Source organism: Solanum lycopersicum, chromosome 3 (genome assembly GCF_036512215.1).
Source record: "Solanum lycopersicum chromosome 3, SLM_r2.1".
Taxonomy (NCBI): Eukaryota; Viridiplantae; Streptophyta; class Magnoliopsida; order Solanales; family Solanaceae; genus Solanum; species Solanum lycopersicum.
Genome location: NC_090802.1, coordinates 41,611,667 through 41,631,440, shown reverse-complemented (window position 1 = coordinate 41,631,440; position 19,774 = coordinate 41,611,667). Strand labels below are relative to the sequence as shown.

General features: G+C 33.5%; 1 protein-coding gene across 1 annotated transcript; it reads right to left on the bottom strand.

Moving 5' to 3' along the window:
- Positions 1-13,301: 13,301 nt before the first annotated feature.
- Positions 13,302-15,140, bottom strand: LOC138347580 (uncharacterized). The gene is made up of 3 exons (XM_069295877.1): positions 14,873-15,140; positions 13,631-14,097; positions 13,302-13,490 (listed from the first exon to the last, which is right to left on the bottom strand). The coding sequence occupies exons 1-3, from the start codon at positions 15,138-15,140 to the stop codon at positions 13,302-13,304; spliced, it is 924 nt and encodes a 307-aa protein (XP_069151978.1).
- Between the last annotated feature and the right edge of the window lie 4,634 nt (positions 15,141-19,774).

Sequence of the window (19,774 nt, the reverse complement as noted above, 5' to 3'; positions counted from 1 at the left end):
TTTGTCAAAGGAGGGGTGTCGATGGCCCTCCATCTGTGAGGACTGTCGCTGCGTGCAGTAATTGTTAAATTGAGGGGTGAAGTTGTAAATTTAACTCCCGTCCAAATAATAGAATGGGATTTTCCTAAAGGTTCTTTTGGATATTTTAAACTATGTTTATAAGACTAAAATACTTAGAATATTTCATTCTTCAAAATAAAAACCCAAATTCCCTTATAAATTATCTAGAACTCTATTGGAGCTAAATTTTGAAGGAAATGATCGGATTGGAGAATTGAGTGGAGATTCTTCATCAAATTGAAGAATTAGCTTCATTGAGATATGGTTGTTGATCCTTGAAACTCTATTCATAAAGGATCCCAACTTTGAAAGATGTTTTCTAATGTTTTAAAGCATTGTATGTTGATTGAATTGTTATTAATTTAATTATTTGTACTCAATTAACCTATTAACCCATGGAATTGATGAACCCTAGTGTTTGACTACTTCGTGGGTTTTATGATATGTACTTAATGCGTATGAATTATAGTGTAGTTTTCTATGAGCTATTGTTGATGTATTAATTGTATTGAATTGACGTCTTGTTTTTCTTATATTGATAAAAATGTAGTGAATTGACCTAGTTTCATTGAATATTATTATAATTTCATTAAATTATTGGTTATGGCCATGGGTAAGACCTTATGATGTTGAATTAATGACTTAGCATTATATTGAAGGTCTAAGGGTGGAGGGGTTGTATGATGACCTAATTACACTTATTACATGTTAATCAGACATCAATTATGTTGTGATTGTTACGGTGTACTTATGGTGGTGGTGCTAAGTACTTTACTTACAATTGGTGTGGCCTTGTTGGCGTTACCTTATATAATATGGTGATCATGGCCTTGTGGACACTAATTGAAGTATTTTGATGATTTGTGCGGTTGATTTATGTGAACTATGAGAATTTCTTTTGATATGTAAAGTAATCTGAAAGTATGTTTTCTTTCTATGTATGTTAGGAGATCATGTTAGGAGATCATGTCGACTATGACTATATGCTTATATGTGTAGTCCAAGGGTTTATGCATTGTTGATCCTTCTTGACAATGTGAAATCTATGATGGTCATATTGATGATTATATGGTAGTTTAGAATTACTTAAAGATGATTAGAGTTATTTCTATGTTATTCTAGAATTACATGTAATATGTGTAAAAGTGAAATATGGTGTATCTTGTCTTGGTTGACTTGTGTCTCTTACTTGATGCATGTATGAAAGTAAATATATGATGTCTTGACTTACGATGATAAAAAATCATAATATTGTATGTATAAATGACATGTGACCTTATATGATGTTAAGAGGGTCCTTTATGTGAAACCTTGAACCTAGTGGTAAGGTTATGAACGTTGAAGTCGAAAGTCGTAATGGTGTCCTTCATGAATGGAATAGTAGACTTAAGGTTGTTTAGTTGGAACGACATCATATAAAACCTTAGGAAAGCCATTAATAGCTTATTGTCACCATTGTAAGAAAGATGTAGTTGATCTTGATTTTATAGGGTAAATGTTATTGGGCAATGAACCTGTTATGGAACCCCTATATATGAACCTTTAATGTAAATTATTCTATGAGAACAAAGGCTGGCATCGAGTGAATATGTTGGGGAAAGTAGTTCTAGTTAGAGAATGAGACTAGAGTACAAAGCACACCCTTCATACTCCTTAACCATGTGCCTACATGGGATGTGTCTGATTTCTACCATTGGCAAGTGGAACACCGTCATCGGAATAGGATGGAACTCTGCATTCCATGCTTTGCTATCATGGTCTATGTTGGTTATTTTCTATTCTTCTCACGACTCAGATTCTGGTATCCGGATGGAAACCGACGTCGCTTACCTCTAAGAGGACGCAGACAAGCCTCATCTTGCATTCATAAAATTTATCTAGTAAAGTTTATGGAAAATTTAACACATTTCATATGTATGACGTATAAATAGACTACGTATAATAATTAACAAGATAGATCATATTAGTAAGCTCAACATAATAGCACAACCATCTAACATAAGAATCAATTCGAAACTGAAGATTAATATATCATAAATAGTTTGCCAAACACTTCCATATTACAAATCTTCGAAATGAATGTGCGAAAGAAACTCTAGGGACAACATCCATTTGCTCTGTCTAAAACTAAGGCTAGACTAAATCTTTAGCATCCTCTAAATCATGAGGACCTACCAAATGGTTTGGAGAATAGCTTAAGTCCAAACAACTGCAAGTGTCGTAAACTTGTCCTCTAACCTGCACCTATAAAAATAGTAAATACTAGGTGGTTAGTACACCACTTGTAATAAGAATGAATGTATTCACACGTACACATAAAGCTATGCATGATCAAAGAAAGCTCTTCCTAAACCACATGCTATTTATAGAAAGCTTAGTGATTACACTTTTGCTAAATCGTTAGATGCGAATTGTTGTATGAATATGATGTATTTTAATGCATTCAAAGCACACAACTCATTTTTTATATGATTACAAAACATTAGTATCATCCATATAATTTTAGAACACCTCGGGCGAAGATTTGATATTTTGATCCTATTAGGATGAAATCTCCTCTTTGTACATATAGATTATCTTGCAGTCTTTTTAATCTTTTTGTTGTGTAGTTCAATAACTCATTTTTTAATATGTTTTAATTACAAGTTCAATAATTCATCGTAGTCCCATACCAATAATAGATCAATGCAAGTAATCTAAGGACTAAGGAATGATTTACCTACCTTACCTTTCATAAGCAATTCTCTATCGATCATGCCATTGATTTCATTAATTTCATGTTTCATATATTAAACATTTTATATACATGAGACTTTGGAATCTTTTAGGTAGCATAAGAAATCTCAAGTGAGGGCCCCACATATGGGACCTCAAGCAGAGGGCCTTCACGAGCAAACACAGAGTCTGGTTCATTCGTACTTCACATCATTCATTTCATTCATTCGTACGCTGATGTAAACACCAACTATACCTAGGATGATGTTCAATACTCTCATCGTGATCATGAAGTGAAATGATAAAGAATGACCTAATGTCATTAGTTGAATCTGATTACACCTCTTGATGGTCTTGGACAAACACCATCGGTATCGTTCATTTCATTATCTTTCATAAATTGTGGAACTCCAACCTTAACAAACATATATCATGTGAGCATCACGAAATCAAGTGTCTACCCCACACCGGACAAAGTAACCCAAAATATGCTAGCGTACATGTGCATTGAACCCCGCCAAATCCCTTTATTTGTAGTATAGTTTTGAAGACTAGGAGATATAAGCAGACCCATATCAGGCATGGTTGACAGTCTCGTCTAATGAGAGTTAGTTGAACATCTACACTTCTCGAAAGAAGGAATCACCTCTCATAGATAGCCCATCAGTGCTCCGTATAAGGTTCCATTTCATCAACTCATGCATCATAGAAGCTGGCTTCTAGTATGAGCACATCATAGCTCAATAGATGATTTCTTATCTCATCATTAGTACTAATTATTCATCAATATCAATACATTCATTAGAGTGTACATTGAGATTGGTCTCGTCATTATCTATATACTCTCATAGGTGAATACGTTTTGATAACATTCACCTAGGATCATTTGAGATTGCTCTTATCTTTCACATTAGCCTGTTATAATGTTTTCACAACATTCATTAACATTAGAACATTTTCTTTTCATAATTACTCACCCCCTTTACATGAATGTTCATTTCTTCTTTATCTTGTAGTATTGACTCCAAGCATTATGGAGGCTTGCTTCTAGGTTGAGATATACTTACTCTATTAATGACTTGTCATCCTTACTTTACACTGATGAAATGTGAATTATACTTACATATCATCCTTTGTTGTTAATGAGACTGGCTCATAATTTCTAACACCTTCATACGTGAGTATTCTTTTAACATAGTAGGTTAGGTGTAAGTGAGACTTGTCTTACTTCCTTTAACACCCTATTATTGTCACTTAATTAGTTTAGAACCCTATAACTATGCTATAACTCACGTTACTTACTTCTTTTAGTGTATTAAATTCATATTATCGTATATGGACGATGAGAACTTAATGAGTTTCATGAGTTCATATGTCATTTTTTTAAAGAATGTCGAGGGTTGTCCCAATGAGTGGCATGCCCTTGATTATTGGTTCATTGAATTAGTTTATAAGTGCTTATATTATCATTGGATACTCTAACTACACAATATTTACATATAATTAGTATTGGCCTCAACCTTTGAATATTAAACTACACAACCATTATTGTTTGAATGTCCCAATTCTACATATGTTCATATCTAAATTTAATATGTATGAACCATTAGCCAATCTTTTAATTATTTAACATAATATTATAGCCATTTACATACATCACTTTTAGACAATGTATTGTTAGAGATTTTATTGGCATACGATTTGTATTGGCATAAACAATTGGCCATAGAATTCATAACCATATTTGTTGACATAAGCCAATTTTCATGTGAAACATGCTTAAGTTTATATACATTATACATTTGGCAATATTTTACTTACTTAGAGATAACATTATAGCCAATTCAAATTTAAATTTTAACAATGTTTTTGTTAGACATTTTATTAACATAAGTCAAACATTCACTCAAATTATGATTTCCCGGAGATCTTTTTTAGCTAACCTTATAGTATAACTTTGTGGATAACGTTTTTTTTAACATCTTGGACTGAATCATATTAGTATTTGATGAGTATATAATCTTTATAACATCATATTAATGGCAAGTATGCACAACATACCGTAACATCTTCATACACAACATTTTTGGACATATCTTTTGCCTAGTATCATTCCTTTCATTAACATAATAACAATTAGCATCAAACGAGTGCAATTAATAAAATCATTAAATCATTATTTAATAAAATACACACTAATATCAGCCAACACCACATACCAACAATATTATTTCTAAGCTATTCAACATTGAAATCGTATCAAGGATACTAGGGAAAGGAGTTCTACAAGAATAACGGGAAACAACCCTAGTTTTAAAGATCTTTGAATCATTCGAATGAAATTTCTCTTGGAGAAAGAAGTCCAGGAAAGAAACAAATAACATAAGTAGAACTTTATCTAAGAATACCACCATCAACGAACCTTGAAGAATGCTTGAAAAATCGTCTAACAAATTTTCTGTTTATTTTTCTTGCGTTTTGTTCACTATTTTTCTCACACTTGTTTTATGGTTTTAGTGCTATATTTGTTTGAGTTTGAATATGTTTTTTATGTTTAGGAAATGACCTTGACTTATAAACTTAGGTTTTAATAAGTTAATAATATAAATTAATCAACTAATAACTAAAAACCCCCTCCTAAATTGACAAAACATAGGAGAATGTTGACTTGACCAAAAATCTGAATTTTTTATGTTTACTTTGGTTTAGGTCAAAATTTTTATTTTATATGAATTAATTAAATCCTTGATTTAATTTATTTAGGGACCTAGGGTAAGTACTAAAGTACCCCTATGTCATTGGAACCATAATCAACCCTTTAAGATAATCCTAGGTTAAATGTATAATTTAATTTATTAAGTAATCTAGGGTGATTGATAAACTACCCTTAAGTTTTTATAAATTTTTTATTCTTTTCGATTATGACAATTTAAATTAATTGATAAAGCTTCTAAATTAATTAATTAAGTATCCTAGGGTACTTACTAAAGTATACCTAAGTTTTTATGACCTAAACTAACTTTTTGGACCATCCTAGGTTAGGTAGTAGGTTGTCCCTTTCTTGTCTTAACCAAAATCAAAAATTTTCTTTGTAGTTTTTATTTTAGCCCTTTAAAATTAATTGATTAATTAGATAAATAATTTAATTAGGTAACCTAGGGAAATTTCTAAAGTACCCATTAGTTCATAGAACCATAGTTAACCTTTTGGACCATCATAGGTTAGGTACTAAGTTGTCGCTTTAACTAGTACTAGGTTAGTGTCAACCCGGTTTTGGTCTTAGGTTGTCGGGTGCACTAGTGGTTCAATTTCAGTTAGTCCTACGTTAGTTATTTATTTGGGGCAATAGGCTACAATATAAAATTCGTTAGGAAGTTAGGTCCCACATGGCGTAGTCCCTTATGCACCTTTTGTCCCTTTAACTACCCTACCGTAATTCGGATAGAGTGGTCCTCTCCTTTTGTGCTTCTTCACATGTCTTGTGCATGTTCTTGGACATGGGTTTGTTGTACTTTCCTAACTAACTATTATTTATGGTTCCTTTGGGAATATTTACCTATTGTCCCAACGATACTCTATATGTCCTTGGGCACTGCTTACTCAACATGATCATTTTAATTTATAATGTGACATGGTATCTATACTTACCACTTGGATGCCTTATACCTTTTTTTGAGTTAACGGACAAAGAATTTTATTTTAGGGTCTTCATTGCAGGTACATTTATTGAACAACAATCATGGATTGGGGTATGACACACCAAAGGTATATATCTTATTCGTATATGGAAAATTACCTAATATCACTTAGGCAAGTTTTCTATACAATGCCCAATATTTTTCAATATAGGGCATTGGGGTTCCTATCTACCCATAATGGGCTATTCTAAGGGTATATAGTCTCTCCATTAGACATATGATTTCTCGGAATGTTACAATTCTAATCATATGGGTTACATACTAGCATTAGAGAAGTTCTATGAGGTTTAGGTGGTGGCATGAGATGCTATCTAGACATTACACAATAGGCTTTGAAAGTGTTGGTTAGATTCCTTAGTTCTTGTCCAAGACCATTACTTGAATGTCCTTATGTGATGATGGAGTCTTAAATGATCTTATGAATGTAGTAACTTAAATTAATAAAGAAAGTAAGTTAAATGCATAATTACTTATCTAGAGTATTTAAGGGTTGTCTAGTTAAGATGTGAAGGGGAATAGGAATTGTCACTTCTTACCATACCTATATAAGTCTTATGAATGACTCTTGTTAGGGAACATGTTGATTATGTGAACATGATCTAAGCATTAGGTATTCTTAAGGATTATTTAGTTAGTCTTAAAAAGGTTAATCATTGATTATATTCTTGATTTACTTAAGTAAGTCTTTTGATAGATTTGGTAAGGAAAATGTCATATTGTGCATGTTACGTGTTTTGGTGTCTAGTAAGTGTGTATGTGTCTCATTGTGAGTAGTCTTAAGGATAAGTGTGTTTTCGGTCTCTCTTTTTATTACTTAAGAGAGTCTTAGGATAGCTTGTAGTGAGGAAAGTACATAATAGAAGATGTGTTAGGTGAAGGTTAGTAACTTCACTGTAACTATTAAGTGAAGATATTGTTAAGTGCTTCCAAAAATATGAATAATTGTTTAAAGTGTTTCCTTATGTCCTTCTAAGTTGATGAATGTTATTTCTATGATTATGATGTGATTTTTAAATCAAAAGATGCATATTTCTAATAAATTTTGTTTTCATTATTTTCTACATATTATCATACTTAGAACATGTGGTTGTACGAATTCCATGCTTTTACCTATCTCTGTAGTTGTTGGTAAGTGAGGAGAATTTGGAAACATGACTTGGATCATAGAATCATTCAAGTGAAGTTGAAGTATGTCCTCAATTGACTCAAAGGCATATATGGATGTCATTTTTTGTCTGTAATTTTCAATGTGTTGTAATAGGCTAAGTATTTCTATATTAGTATTATATAGGACGTGTACAAAAGTATTCTTGTGTCTAGGTTTGATAAGATTGAGATATAGTATTTTCTATGATGTTATGTAAAGAATTTTTTAAAGGCTACGAAATATTCTGTGCAAGAATAATTCTGCACTACTTTTAATTATTTAAATGCCATAAACGATACGTAAGGGCTTGTATCAGACATCGATGAGGCTGAGTACGCCGATTGCACTTCGAGAGTGCCATATCATATACTGTGTGGTCTCTGGGTGTGACAAGCTTGCTATCAGAGAATAGGTTTTGAAGGTAGTATTAGGGATCAAATGTCTCATCAAGTAAAATCTAGTAGAGTCTTGACCATCAATGTGAGTCTCGACACATCCTTGGAAAAGTGGCTATAGGACGATAGAGTTACCCTTTTTTTATACTCCCATTTGGTGCCATAGATTAAAAGTTATGAGTATTTTTTTATAGTTTTCCTTGTGTTTCAAGGAAAATTAATGCGAGGAGGACACCGCCTAGGACGGTTGAAGAGAATGATATTTATTAAGAGATTCATCAACATGTTTGAACACCCTATTCATCAAATCCATGAAAGTTGCATGAGCATTGGTTTGTCCTAACGATTTAAGTAGAAATTCACAATGACCATATTGAGTTATGAAGGCTATTTTTGAAATGTCACTATCTCTTACTCTAAGGAGATGATAACCCGATCTGAGGTCTGTCTTTCAGAAGTTACTAGAACCCTCAAGTTGGTCAAACAAGTCATCAATCCTAGGGATTGGATATTTACTGTTGCTTATGACCTTATTCAACTATCTATAGTCAATGTACATTGTGAGGGAACCATCATTCTTCTTTACGAACAACACTAGTGGACCCCATAGTAAAATAGTAGGTCTGCTGAATACCTTATCTAGAAGGTCTTTCAACTGTTCTTTCAATTCCTTAAGCTTTTCTTGAACCATTCTGTAGGGAGGAATAGAAATAGGCTGGGTATCTGGAAGGAGATCAATTCGAAAGTAAATTTCCCTTTCAAGAGGGACTATGGGAAGATCTTCTAGAAACACCTCTTGAAACATACTAACTAATTGAATTGTCTCAAGTGTTGGGGTTTAAGAGATACAATCCTTAACCCAAACTAGATGATAGAGATAACCCTTAGAGATCATCTTTCTAGCCTTAAGGTGAGAAATGAATCGACCCATAGGCGCTAAACTACTACACTTCCACTCTAACATTGGATCATCTGGAAACTGAAAAAAGAACAATCCTAGTTCTAAAATTGACAGAGGCATAACAAAAATGTAACCAATCCATGCCTAGAATGATAACAAAGTCTACCATTTATAACTCTACAAGATTTGCTGAGGTGACTTTCTTAGATACTGTGAAAGAGCAATTTCCGTATAACCGTCTAGCTTAAGTGGGGTCACCGACAGGATTAGAGACTGAGAAAGGTTCTTTGAGAGTTTCTACACTAACACTTAATTGTACTACAATGTAGGGGGTTACAAAAGATATATTATCCCCTAGATCTAACAATGCATAAAAATCAAGCTCAAAGTTTGTAATGTACCGGTGATTACATTAGGAGAACCATCCTGATCCTTGCGAGCCGGAAGAGCATACAACCTGTTCTGACTCTGACCGCCACCTGTCCCAGATTAGTTACCCTGCTGAGTCAGGCGACTTGTTGGTTCTTATGAAGTTGTATATTGAGCTCTACAATTTCCATATTCATTACCCTATCTAGAAGGACAATCTCTCAGCCTTTGACCATACTGACCACACCCAAAGCATCCCTCTTTTCCTGCGAGACACTCGCCATGATTGTTCTTACCATACTTAGGGAAAGTGAGGTAACTATTGGTTCCTGAAAAACATCATTGAGACATAGTGCCTAGTACTCTACCCTACTTGATAACCTATTCTTAGAGGATGGAACACTAGTTGATGAAGTGTCTGGAGCTGAAATATCTTAATGACTCAGCGCGATTCCCACCACATGATTTTTGCTGAGAATATTCATAGTTTTTGTTCCTAGCCTTCCTATTCTCCTTGGCATGTTCCGTAAACTTCTCACACTCAACCTGCTGAGCATGAGTCATAGACCTAGACATCTTAATATCTCCTAGTAACATAGCATTTATTTACTTAGTTATCAAAGACATACACTCCATACAAAATCATATTCATCTGAGCCTTGAAGTAAGAAACCATGTGAGGGGCATACTTGGAGAGTTTGTTACACTTCATCCCATACTCTTGGACCGTTATGTTTCCCTGCCTTATGTTCATGAATTCCTGAGCTTTTGCTTCTCTCAACTCTACTGGGAAAAACCTTCGAGAACAGTCTCCCCGAATCAATCAGAATTGATAGCAGTTGCATTTGCACCTATTTTTTCCCTCCACGGAGTGTACGAGATATGAGCAACATCATTCAACTAGTATGATGCCAACTCACCTGAATCATTCCCAGTGACTTGCATTCCTGGCATTCGAATTCCTAGTGTTAGTTCTATGACGGAACATTATCTGAAATGTAGAACATCAGGTTATAACGGATATGATCATACATTACGCATCATAAAAGCAAGAACAAAGTGAATTTTTTTTAAAACATTTCATAGCCTTCCTCTCATTAGATGTGGTGAACCTCATACCCATGAAAAGGACACTACTTAGTGTGGCTCTTCATACGTGATATTACACGTAAACCTAGTGCTTTGATACAACGTTTTATCATGCACTGAGCTACCCCCAGACGCATACAGGGATCCTAGGACCACTAGTGATCCCAAACTACCCCTTCTTGTATGATCATGAGCACACCAAAGATATAAAATAAATGCGGAAGCTAAATAATAATATAGACTAAAAAGATGGGGACTACCTATATTGTATAACTAAGATATTTGAAAAACAATGTGTTCAATACAAAGGAAATATAAACTCAATACTAAGATAAAAGTTACTATGTCTGAAAATTGCCTCTAACATACTAGAAATGCTCGGAAAAGTCGCAGCTAAGTCTCGCAAAAACTTAAACTATATGACTAAAATACTTAAATCAACTCATTGATATTGTCCTCGATGAATGAGCATGATGTGGATGCTGAGAACCTTAACTTAATCACTTGAACATGTAGCGCATGTATGTGTCAGATAGTAAAACAACATGACCTAAATGTGAAGTTTGATGTATACACCCCATCGAGATTATCCAATATACACTGCAAGAGGTATAAAGTCATGCTGGCGTAATCATTAAAATAATTCACACATAGGGGACTTAAAACCTACTTGGCTAGTAGTTATGAGACTATTTAGGTACGGTAAACCCTAGTCCAACTCAGTATTATGCTACTCCCATATATTTATATAGTGAACTAATTATGTTTGAATTTCTGTAAATACTAGATAACTCAAAACTGAACATGCAAACTGTGAAAGCAACATTTAATATTATAATGATGTGTGAATAACTAGGCATATATAACTAAATAACTGAAATATCTGACAAATCATGTGTTATTCAAGAATTAAATAAATACATAGCTAGGTATTTGAAATTCAAGTGATAAATTGAATTGTAACTTTACAATCTGATGTGAAACATATATTTAATGAATTCATTAAGTTCTCTCGAGTAACTAGAAACCCTAGTTTTTACCATGACAAGAGAATCAAAAACTGACTTAATATTAGGGAACAAATGGGTGAAATAAACCCACTAGTTAAATACCTCATACCAGGTGATGAAATTCATAGAGAAATATTTTGATGTTGGGGTGGAACTGTTGGAACTTTGTTGCAATCTTGAAATAGGGTTCTTGAGCTTTTTCTCCTTTCTTGCTTCTAATTTTCTCTTATTGATTAATGATTTAACTTAGGTAAGTTTTAGTTATGTTTCTAGGATTAATATTAATAAAATATGATGATTTAGGATAAAAATGATGTATCATAGGGTTTAAACAAAGTGGGAAAAGACAAAAAGACCCCTGAGTAAATTGGTATTTGACCAAATGACGACCTAGGTTGACCGTCCTTCGTTGAATCGACCATTCGTTTTTTGGGTCTTTAGGCTGGATTTGTTCGACATACCTTTACTAAAAAGGGCATAACATTATACTCAATTATTTATTTTGGCATGGTCAAAGCCTTTGGAAACCTAATACAATTAGCTATATGTTGGTATGTCATGGGACACTTAACTCATTTTGTGCTAAGAGTTATGATCAATTGAAGTTGATCCAATTTTACTGCTCCCCCACATCTATCTATTAATTTCAACCTACGGTCCGACCTAAGGACTGCAATACGAACAACGATCCATGTTGTTCAATAGTTGTTCATAGCAGAGAATGGATAAATGAAGTGTTGATCGACAAACACAAACTACACACTATAGATCCTTCTGTCGTTCAACAGTTAGTCAAATTTGTTTGGGCTAAGATGTTTGGGGGTTTCTAACTCCAATAACGGATGAGCAGGACGGATCTAGGTCAGGCTATTGTTCATCGATTGCACTTGAATATTTTCATAAAAACTGCTTTATGGTCTATTTTGGATACAGGGTGTTACAGTCAATGTAAGATTCTGTGAAAATGTCTATATGAAAGTTTAATGTGAATGTCAACATGAACGAGAATGTGAATGTCAACATCAACATTAATATAATCATTACCGTCAAAGTAAACGCCAACAACTGCGTGAACATTAACTTCAACATCAATATGAACATCAACATAATCGTGAACATCAATATAAACGTCAGGGTCCATGTGAATGTCCACGTCAACGTAAGCATGGATGTCAACATCAATGTAAATATCAACATCAGCATCAGCGTAAACATAAATGATACATTAATATTAATGTCAACATCAATGTGAACATCAATGTAAAAGTGAACGTCAACATAAATTTCAGCATCAACGTGAACGTAAATGTAATTATCAACATCAAACTTAGTGTCAACGTAGACATAAACAACATCATAAATGTGAACGTCAATGTAAATGAAAAGGTAAACATGACCTCAACATCAACGTCAATGTTAATGTCATTATTAATTTAAATGTGAGAGTGAACGTCATTGTGAGCACATAAATGTTATACTCGACATCAAAATAAATGAAAGCATCAATGTTAGAGTGAATTTCAACGTCAACATAAACGCCAATGTAATCGTGAATGTCAACATAAACGTAAGAGTCAAAATAAATGTTAACATCAATGTGATTGTAAACGTGCATGTAAACATTAACGTCTGGTTGAACATCAACATCAACATGAAGGTGAACGTCATCGTCAACATCAATATCAAGGTGAATGTTAAGATGTACGTCGATATGAATGTCTACATCAATGTAAACGTGAACATCATTGTCGACGTCAATGACAATATTAAAGTTAAATGTAAACGTCAAAATTTGTGTGAACGTCAACATCAACGTCAATGTCAATATGAACATCACCATAAACGTCAATGTGAACGTCAACGTCAACGTAAAATTCAATAGCAACATAAACATCAACGTGAACATGAAGGTCATTGTCAATTGATTGTGAACAGGACATCAACATCAACGTAATTATAAATGTAAATGTGAATGACAAGATGAACATAAACGTCAATGTTTACATGCATGTCAAAGTTAACATCAACGTCAATGTTAATGTCAATGTAAATATGAATGTCAAAGTCAGCATCAATGTAAATGTGAACGGTCACATAAATGTAAACCTTTTCATCAACGTGAACATGACTGTCAATGTTAATGTAGACGTGAATGACAATGTCAACATAAATATGAACGTCCACGTGAACATTAATGTAAATATCAATGTATAAATGTGAACGTCAATGTAAATGCCAATGCAAACGTTAATGTCAACATCAATGTAAACATCAACAGAAAAGTCAACTTCTAAGTCAACATTCATATCAACATAAACGTCAACGTAAATGTGAATGTCAACATGATCGTCAACGTCTGTGTGAACGTTAAAGTGATTGTCAATGTTAATGTCAACGTCAATGTTTAGGTTAACTTCAATATGAATGTCAACATCAATGTATACATAAACGTGAACATGAATGTGTATGTCAATGTCAATGTCGAGGTGAAGCTCTACGTTAATGCGATTGCCAACGTGAACTTGAACATGAATATCAATGTCAATGAAAGTGTGAACTTTAATATCAATGTCAATGTCAATGTCAATGTTAATGTGATCTTCCACGTCAGTGTAAACGTAAACATGAACGTCAACATCAAAGTAAATGAAAGCATTAATGTTAGAGTGAATGTCAATGTCAACGTAAATATCAATGTCAACATAAACGTTAACTTAATCGTGATTGTCGACATAAACGTAAGAGTAAGTATGAATGTTAACGTCAATGTGATTGTAAACGTGCATGTGAACATCAATGTTTTGTTGAACGTCAACATCAACATAAATGTGAACTTCAACATCAAAATCAACATCAAGGTGAATGTCAACATGTAGGTCGATATGAATGTAAACATATACATAAACATGAACGTCATTGTAACCGTCAACGACAATGATAATGTTAACGTCAACGACAATATTAAAGTTAATGTAAACATTAACATTTATGTGCATAAGGATAGACATCAATGTAAACGTCAACAACAAGATATATATTAATATAAAGGTGAATGTTAATGTCAATTGATTATGAAGATCGACGTCAACATTAATGTAACCATAAACGTAAATGTGAAAGATAACATAAACGTCAATGTAAATGTTAACATGAACGTCAAAGCTAACATAAATATCAATGTTAACAGCAATATTATTATGAACGTCAAAGTCAGCATTAACGTGAATGTGAATGTCAACATAAATGTAAACGTGTTCATCAACGTGAACACCAACATGAACATTAAATCAACATCAACATGAACGTCAATTTAAATGTGAATGGGAATGAAAATGTCAACATAAATATAAACAGTTGAGTGAACATCAAAGGCAACATCAATGTATAAATGTGAACATCAATATAAACGTTAATGTAAACGTTAATGTCAACGTAAACATGAAAGTCAAAGTCAAAGTCATCATGAATATCAACATAAAGATGAACACCAATGTTAATATCAACATGATCGTCAATGTCTATGTGAACGTTAATGTGATCTTCAATGTTAACGTCAACATCAATGTCTAGGAGAACTTCAATATGAACGTCAACATCAATGTAAAGATCAACATGAATATGAACGTGTACGTCAATGTCAATGTCAAGGTGAACCTCTATGTTAACACGAATGCCAACATGAACTATAACGTGAACATCAATATCAATGACAACTAGAATTTTAATGTCAATGTCAATGTGAACGTCCACGTTCATGTAATTGTAAAAGTCAGTATAAACGTAAAAATAAACGTTAATGAAAATGTTAATGTCTGCATCAAAGTGATTGTGAACATCAATGTTAATGATAATGTCAACGTCAATGTAAATGTGAACTTAAAAATAAATGTGAACATCCATCTGAACATTAACGTCAGCGTGAACATCAACATAAACGTAAGAGTAAGCAAGAATGTCAATATCAATATGAATGTCAACGTGAACGTAAACATTTATGTCAATGTGAAATTGAACGTGCTCGTCAAAGTTAACATTAACATGAACACCAACTTAAACGTCTACATGAGCGTCAATATCAACGTAATTTGAACGTGAACATCAACATAAATATGAACTTGAACATCTACGTAAATGTAAACGTGAATGTAAACTTCAATGTAAACATGAACATCAACGTAAAAATCAAGGTTAATGTTAACATCAATGTGAAGGTGAACATAAACATGTATGTTAATGTCGACTTCAATGTCAACGTCAATGTAAATGTCAATGTCAACGTCAATGTAAATGAAAATGGTAATATCAATGTCAACATAAGCACGAACGTAAATGGTAACATTTGTGTGAATATAAACGTCATTATGAACATCGAAGATAACGTCAATGTCAATGTGAATGTTTATATTAATGTGAAATTCAACGTCAATGTCTAATAATTGTGAACATCACTGTCAACTTGAACATCAATGTCACTGTAAACATGAACGTGAATATCAATATAAACGTCAAGGTCAACATCAACGTGAATGTTGACATCAACATCATCGTAAACATTAATGTCAACATAAATATTAATGTCAACGTCATTGTGATCATCAATTTAAATTTAAACGTCAATGTAAATTTGAATGTCAACAACAATATAAATGTAAACATCTGCATCAACATCAATGTCAATGTCAATGTGAACATTTATGTCATTGTGAACGTGAAAATCAACATCCACATATATGTGAATGTCACGACTAGGGAGTACCCCCTAGAAGTAAAATAGCGTACTTGACCTCTTGGAGTTCTTATACAAGACCATAGTTATCATTCATCGCATCGAAATAGTAAATTTAGCGAAAAAATTTAAAACATTCATAACACCTCATATGCAAAAAAATTTACTTAATTTACATATAAAATATAAGTCATAAGACATATAGGCTATAAGTCTCTTTGCCATCTTATACTCAACAACATTAGAAATATGTTAGGGACACGACCCTTAAGACATAATACAAAACTGTAAAATATTTAATAGACTTTACAATGAATACACACTAGGACATCATTGGACTTAAGAATTCCTTTCTTTGAGATTGGGAATAACATATCAACCTCTTCATCATTTAAGACATCCTTTAATTATCCATAAGCTACATATTGTGTAAAATGTATAGAAAAAACGGATTAGTACAATCATGCACTAAGTATGGTAGCCATGCCAAAAACATGCATTTAAAAGGGACCTTTTCTTGAAAAATATATTTCATGCCTTTTTGAATAAATCTTTATAAAACCTCTAAACAATATCATTTATATCATTTTAATACTTCAATGAAACACAACCAAAGGACAAACATCATACAAAAGTACATATAAAATTTAAGTCCAATTTGAGGTTACTTTACAGTGAGCTCATTCCTCTTTACAGTGAAGCTCTTCCCTTTAACTCATTAGTCTCTTAAGTAATCCTTTAAGGATACTTGGTCAATGTATCACCTTAGGACCACAATGAAAATCACACATATCATCTACATAAGAAAAGACATACCATCATAGAAGTATAATACAACATAGAGATAGTTAAGTCAAGACCTTCATCATATAGTCAACAAGATCAACATCATGCATCGAGACTCATATCATGTACATCTTCCTAAAAAGTAGACGAATAAAAAAAATTCATGCATATGAACAGAAGTGTAAACATAAACATTAGGTCACCTTCCTAGGACATCCTAAGAATCTACTTGTGCAATGTCTAGGTCGGTTCATACTTCCACATATACTAAGAGCCTGTTTTGCTCAGCTTATAAGCTAGTCAAACTGTCTTAAAAGATGGTTTATGACTTATTTAGATGTTTCGAATACCCAAAATATCTTATTTTAAGTAAAAAAAAATTCTTTTAAGCCAAAAGTTAAAAGGTGAGGTAGGGGTGCTTTTTTTTTTAAGCTTATAAGTTTTTTTATGTTGACCACTTTTTTATATTTTTTCCCTTAATATTTTTATAAAATATCCAAATTGCCCACATAACCCTAACATCTCTTTCTTCCATTTTTCCCTTTTTCACGTTTGGCATAGCAACTTCAGCACTTTTATCCAAACGCATAACTGCTTATTTTAAAAATGAGTTTCAGCACTTTCAAAAGTACTTTTTAAAAGATGCTTTTATCAAGCCCTTCAACATGGGCCCTAATTAACTTACCTTATGTCCTCATAGTTAGGATCCTATTCAATTACTTCTATTGTGAATTTTACTTTAGGGGATAGCCTTGACCGATAGTAAGACCATGGGTGATAAACATGGAATTTGATGTTGTAGATCCTTACACCAATGGAATATGTTCCTACCTAGAAAAGGTAGAACATTAACATATATCCTAATGTCCTAAGTGAATTCACCTTGCTAGACCCTATGTGTCAAGAATAGTATAAGGAAGTAAGAGATAGATATTCCCTCTTTATACCATTTGGTTATTGGGGCCTCACCTAATGAGAAAACATGGGTTAATATTCCTCCAAGGAAAGTCAACACCTCATGTGGGTCCTAAGGTGAGTATTCCTCTAAGGGAAGTAAAAACTCTATAAGGAAAAAATGGTGAATCTTCCTTTAAGGGTAGTCAACACCTCTCAATGTCAAGTTTACTCGGTGCTATGCAAAGTTTCCTTATTGAAAATCTTTATAATATTTTTTTATAAAACATAGGCTTAGTATATTTGATTATCATATTCTTATAGCGTACTCAATCACCTTTCAATTTTAGAGTATGCTTCAGCACACCTCTCAATGTCCTTCTATTAACCAGATCATTATTCGTGTGTGTGAATTTACACATAGATGTGAACAAACCTTTCACATGACACTTAAAAACCACACATGACCATATATCATATTCATGCACATATAAAATAAAAACTATATCTATTTTATCAAGATATATATGTGCAATGCATAGGCAAGGTCCCATACCCTTGACCATACTAGCACACAAATCAATTAATCCTACATAAGGAAAGACATAACATGCTTTCATAACATCATAACATACATAGTAGTAGACAATAGTGAATATAAGAACTACCTTTCATTTAGACACCATGACCAATACTACTTTTAACATGCATGTGAGGGAGTGTGTGTGTACATTTGTCAACATGATCACACAATGGCGATCAATAACATATTGAGGCATCCACCGTCTTAGACCATAATATACCTTCAAGCATAGAGCACACAACACACAATAGCATAGGAGACAAACAAACTTCATATTACACTTAAGACTGCTAACTTGTGCTATTCATGCATTGACATAGGGGTACATAGGTAAGGCATTATTAACCATATTTAACTCATCAATAGAAACACATATACTTCACCTTGTCATGGATATACACATGCTTACACAATATACATACAACTTAAATCACAATTAAAATAGGCAAGTAGGCATAAGCTTCACATATTATCATCATAAGCACATGCTCATATTTTCATCAATTCGCTTTCACGGCCATGGTCAGCACATATAGAGATTTGACAATGAAGTAAACACCACCACCCCGAAGTTCTTGAGCTTCACAAACAATGGAGGTTTGAACGGAAATGTTTTTGGAGGGAAAGGCTTCAAGGATGTGAGAGGATTCTAGATTAGGGTGATAACGTTGTTAATGATGGGAACGATGGGGCATCAAGGCCATGAATTCCGTGCCTAGCCTCCGTCACCTGACACTTAGCAAAATATTAGCTTAAGACAAGCCGAAGGCATGTATCCCTCGATGATACCTACTCGATTATCCGTTTGGGGACCAACAATCTGTCGTTGGGTCCGTCAATGTACACATCCTGGCAGTGTCTTAGGGAGCTTTGGGTCCTTCTTTTAGGGCCTCTTGTGGGTCGCTTTAGAAGTTGTTGTAACGCCCTAAAATGAACTAAGGTGAAGTAGAGCATCGTGGTTGTTTGGTAAGTTGATTGTAAATTAAACTAAGTTAGCTTAGTGTCCTTAGGGATTGTGTGAAGTTTTGTTATGTTTTGAGTTCAATCAAACAATAATGTCCATGACGTTCGGAAAATATGCCTTAGAATATACTAGTGTGTCTTGTTGTGTTTAGACTAGTTTTTCGTATTAGTTTTACTTGAAAAAATCATTACATGTTACTTACACCTAGAGAACTTATTTTAGGGGATAAACGTCTGTGTACGACCCCACCTAGGACCCACAAGGGACCCTAGAAGAAGGGCCCAAAACTTGGGCAATATTTACCAAAAGAAGTGGCCATCGATGACCCCAACGTATGTCTGTTGGTCCCTTAAAGGTCCGTCAACCTAAGGAGTAGATTGCACTAGTGAGTTCAAATTTTCCATCGTCCATTTGAATATAAGTATCCCCCAACTATA

Coding starts and splice junctions, on each gene's coding strand:
- LOC138347580 (XM_069295877.1), bottom strand. CDS start 15,140: ATGAACGTGGACGTTCACATTGACATTGACATTAAAATTCTAGTTGTC. Junction 14,098..14,872: donor TCATGTTGATATTAACATTG/GTGTTCATCTTT, acceptor ATCACGATTAAG/TTAACGTTTATGTTGACATT. Junction 13,491..13,630: donor ACATTGATGTTGACATTAAC/GTTTGCATTGGC, acceptor GTTGATGAAAAG/GTTTACATTTATGTGACCGT.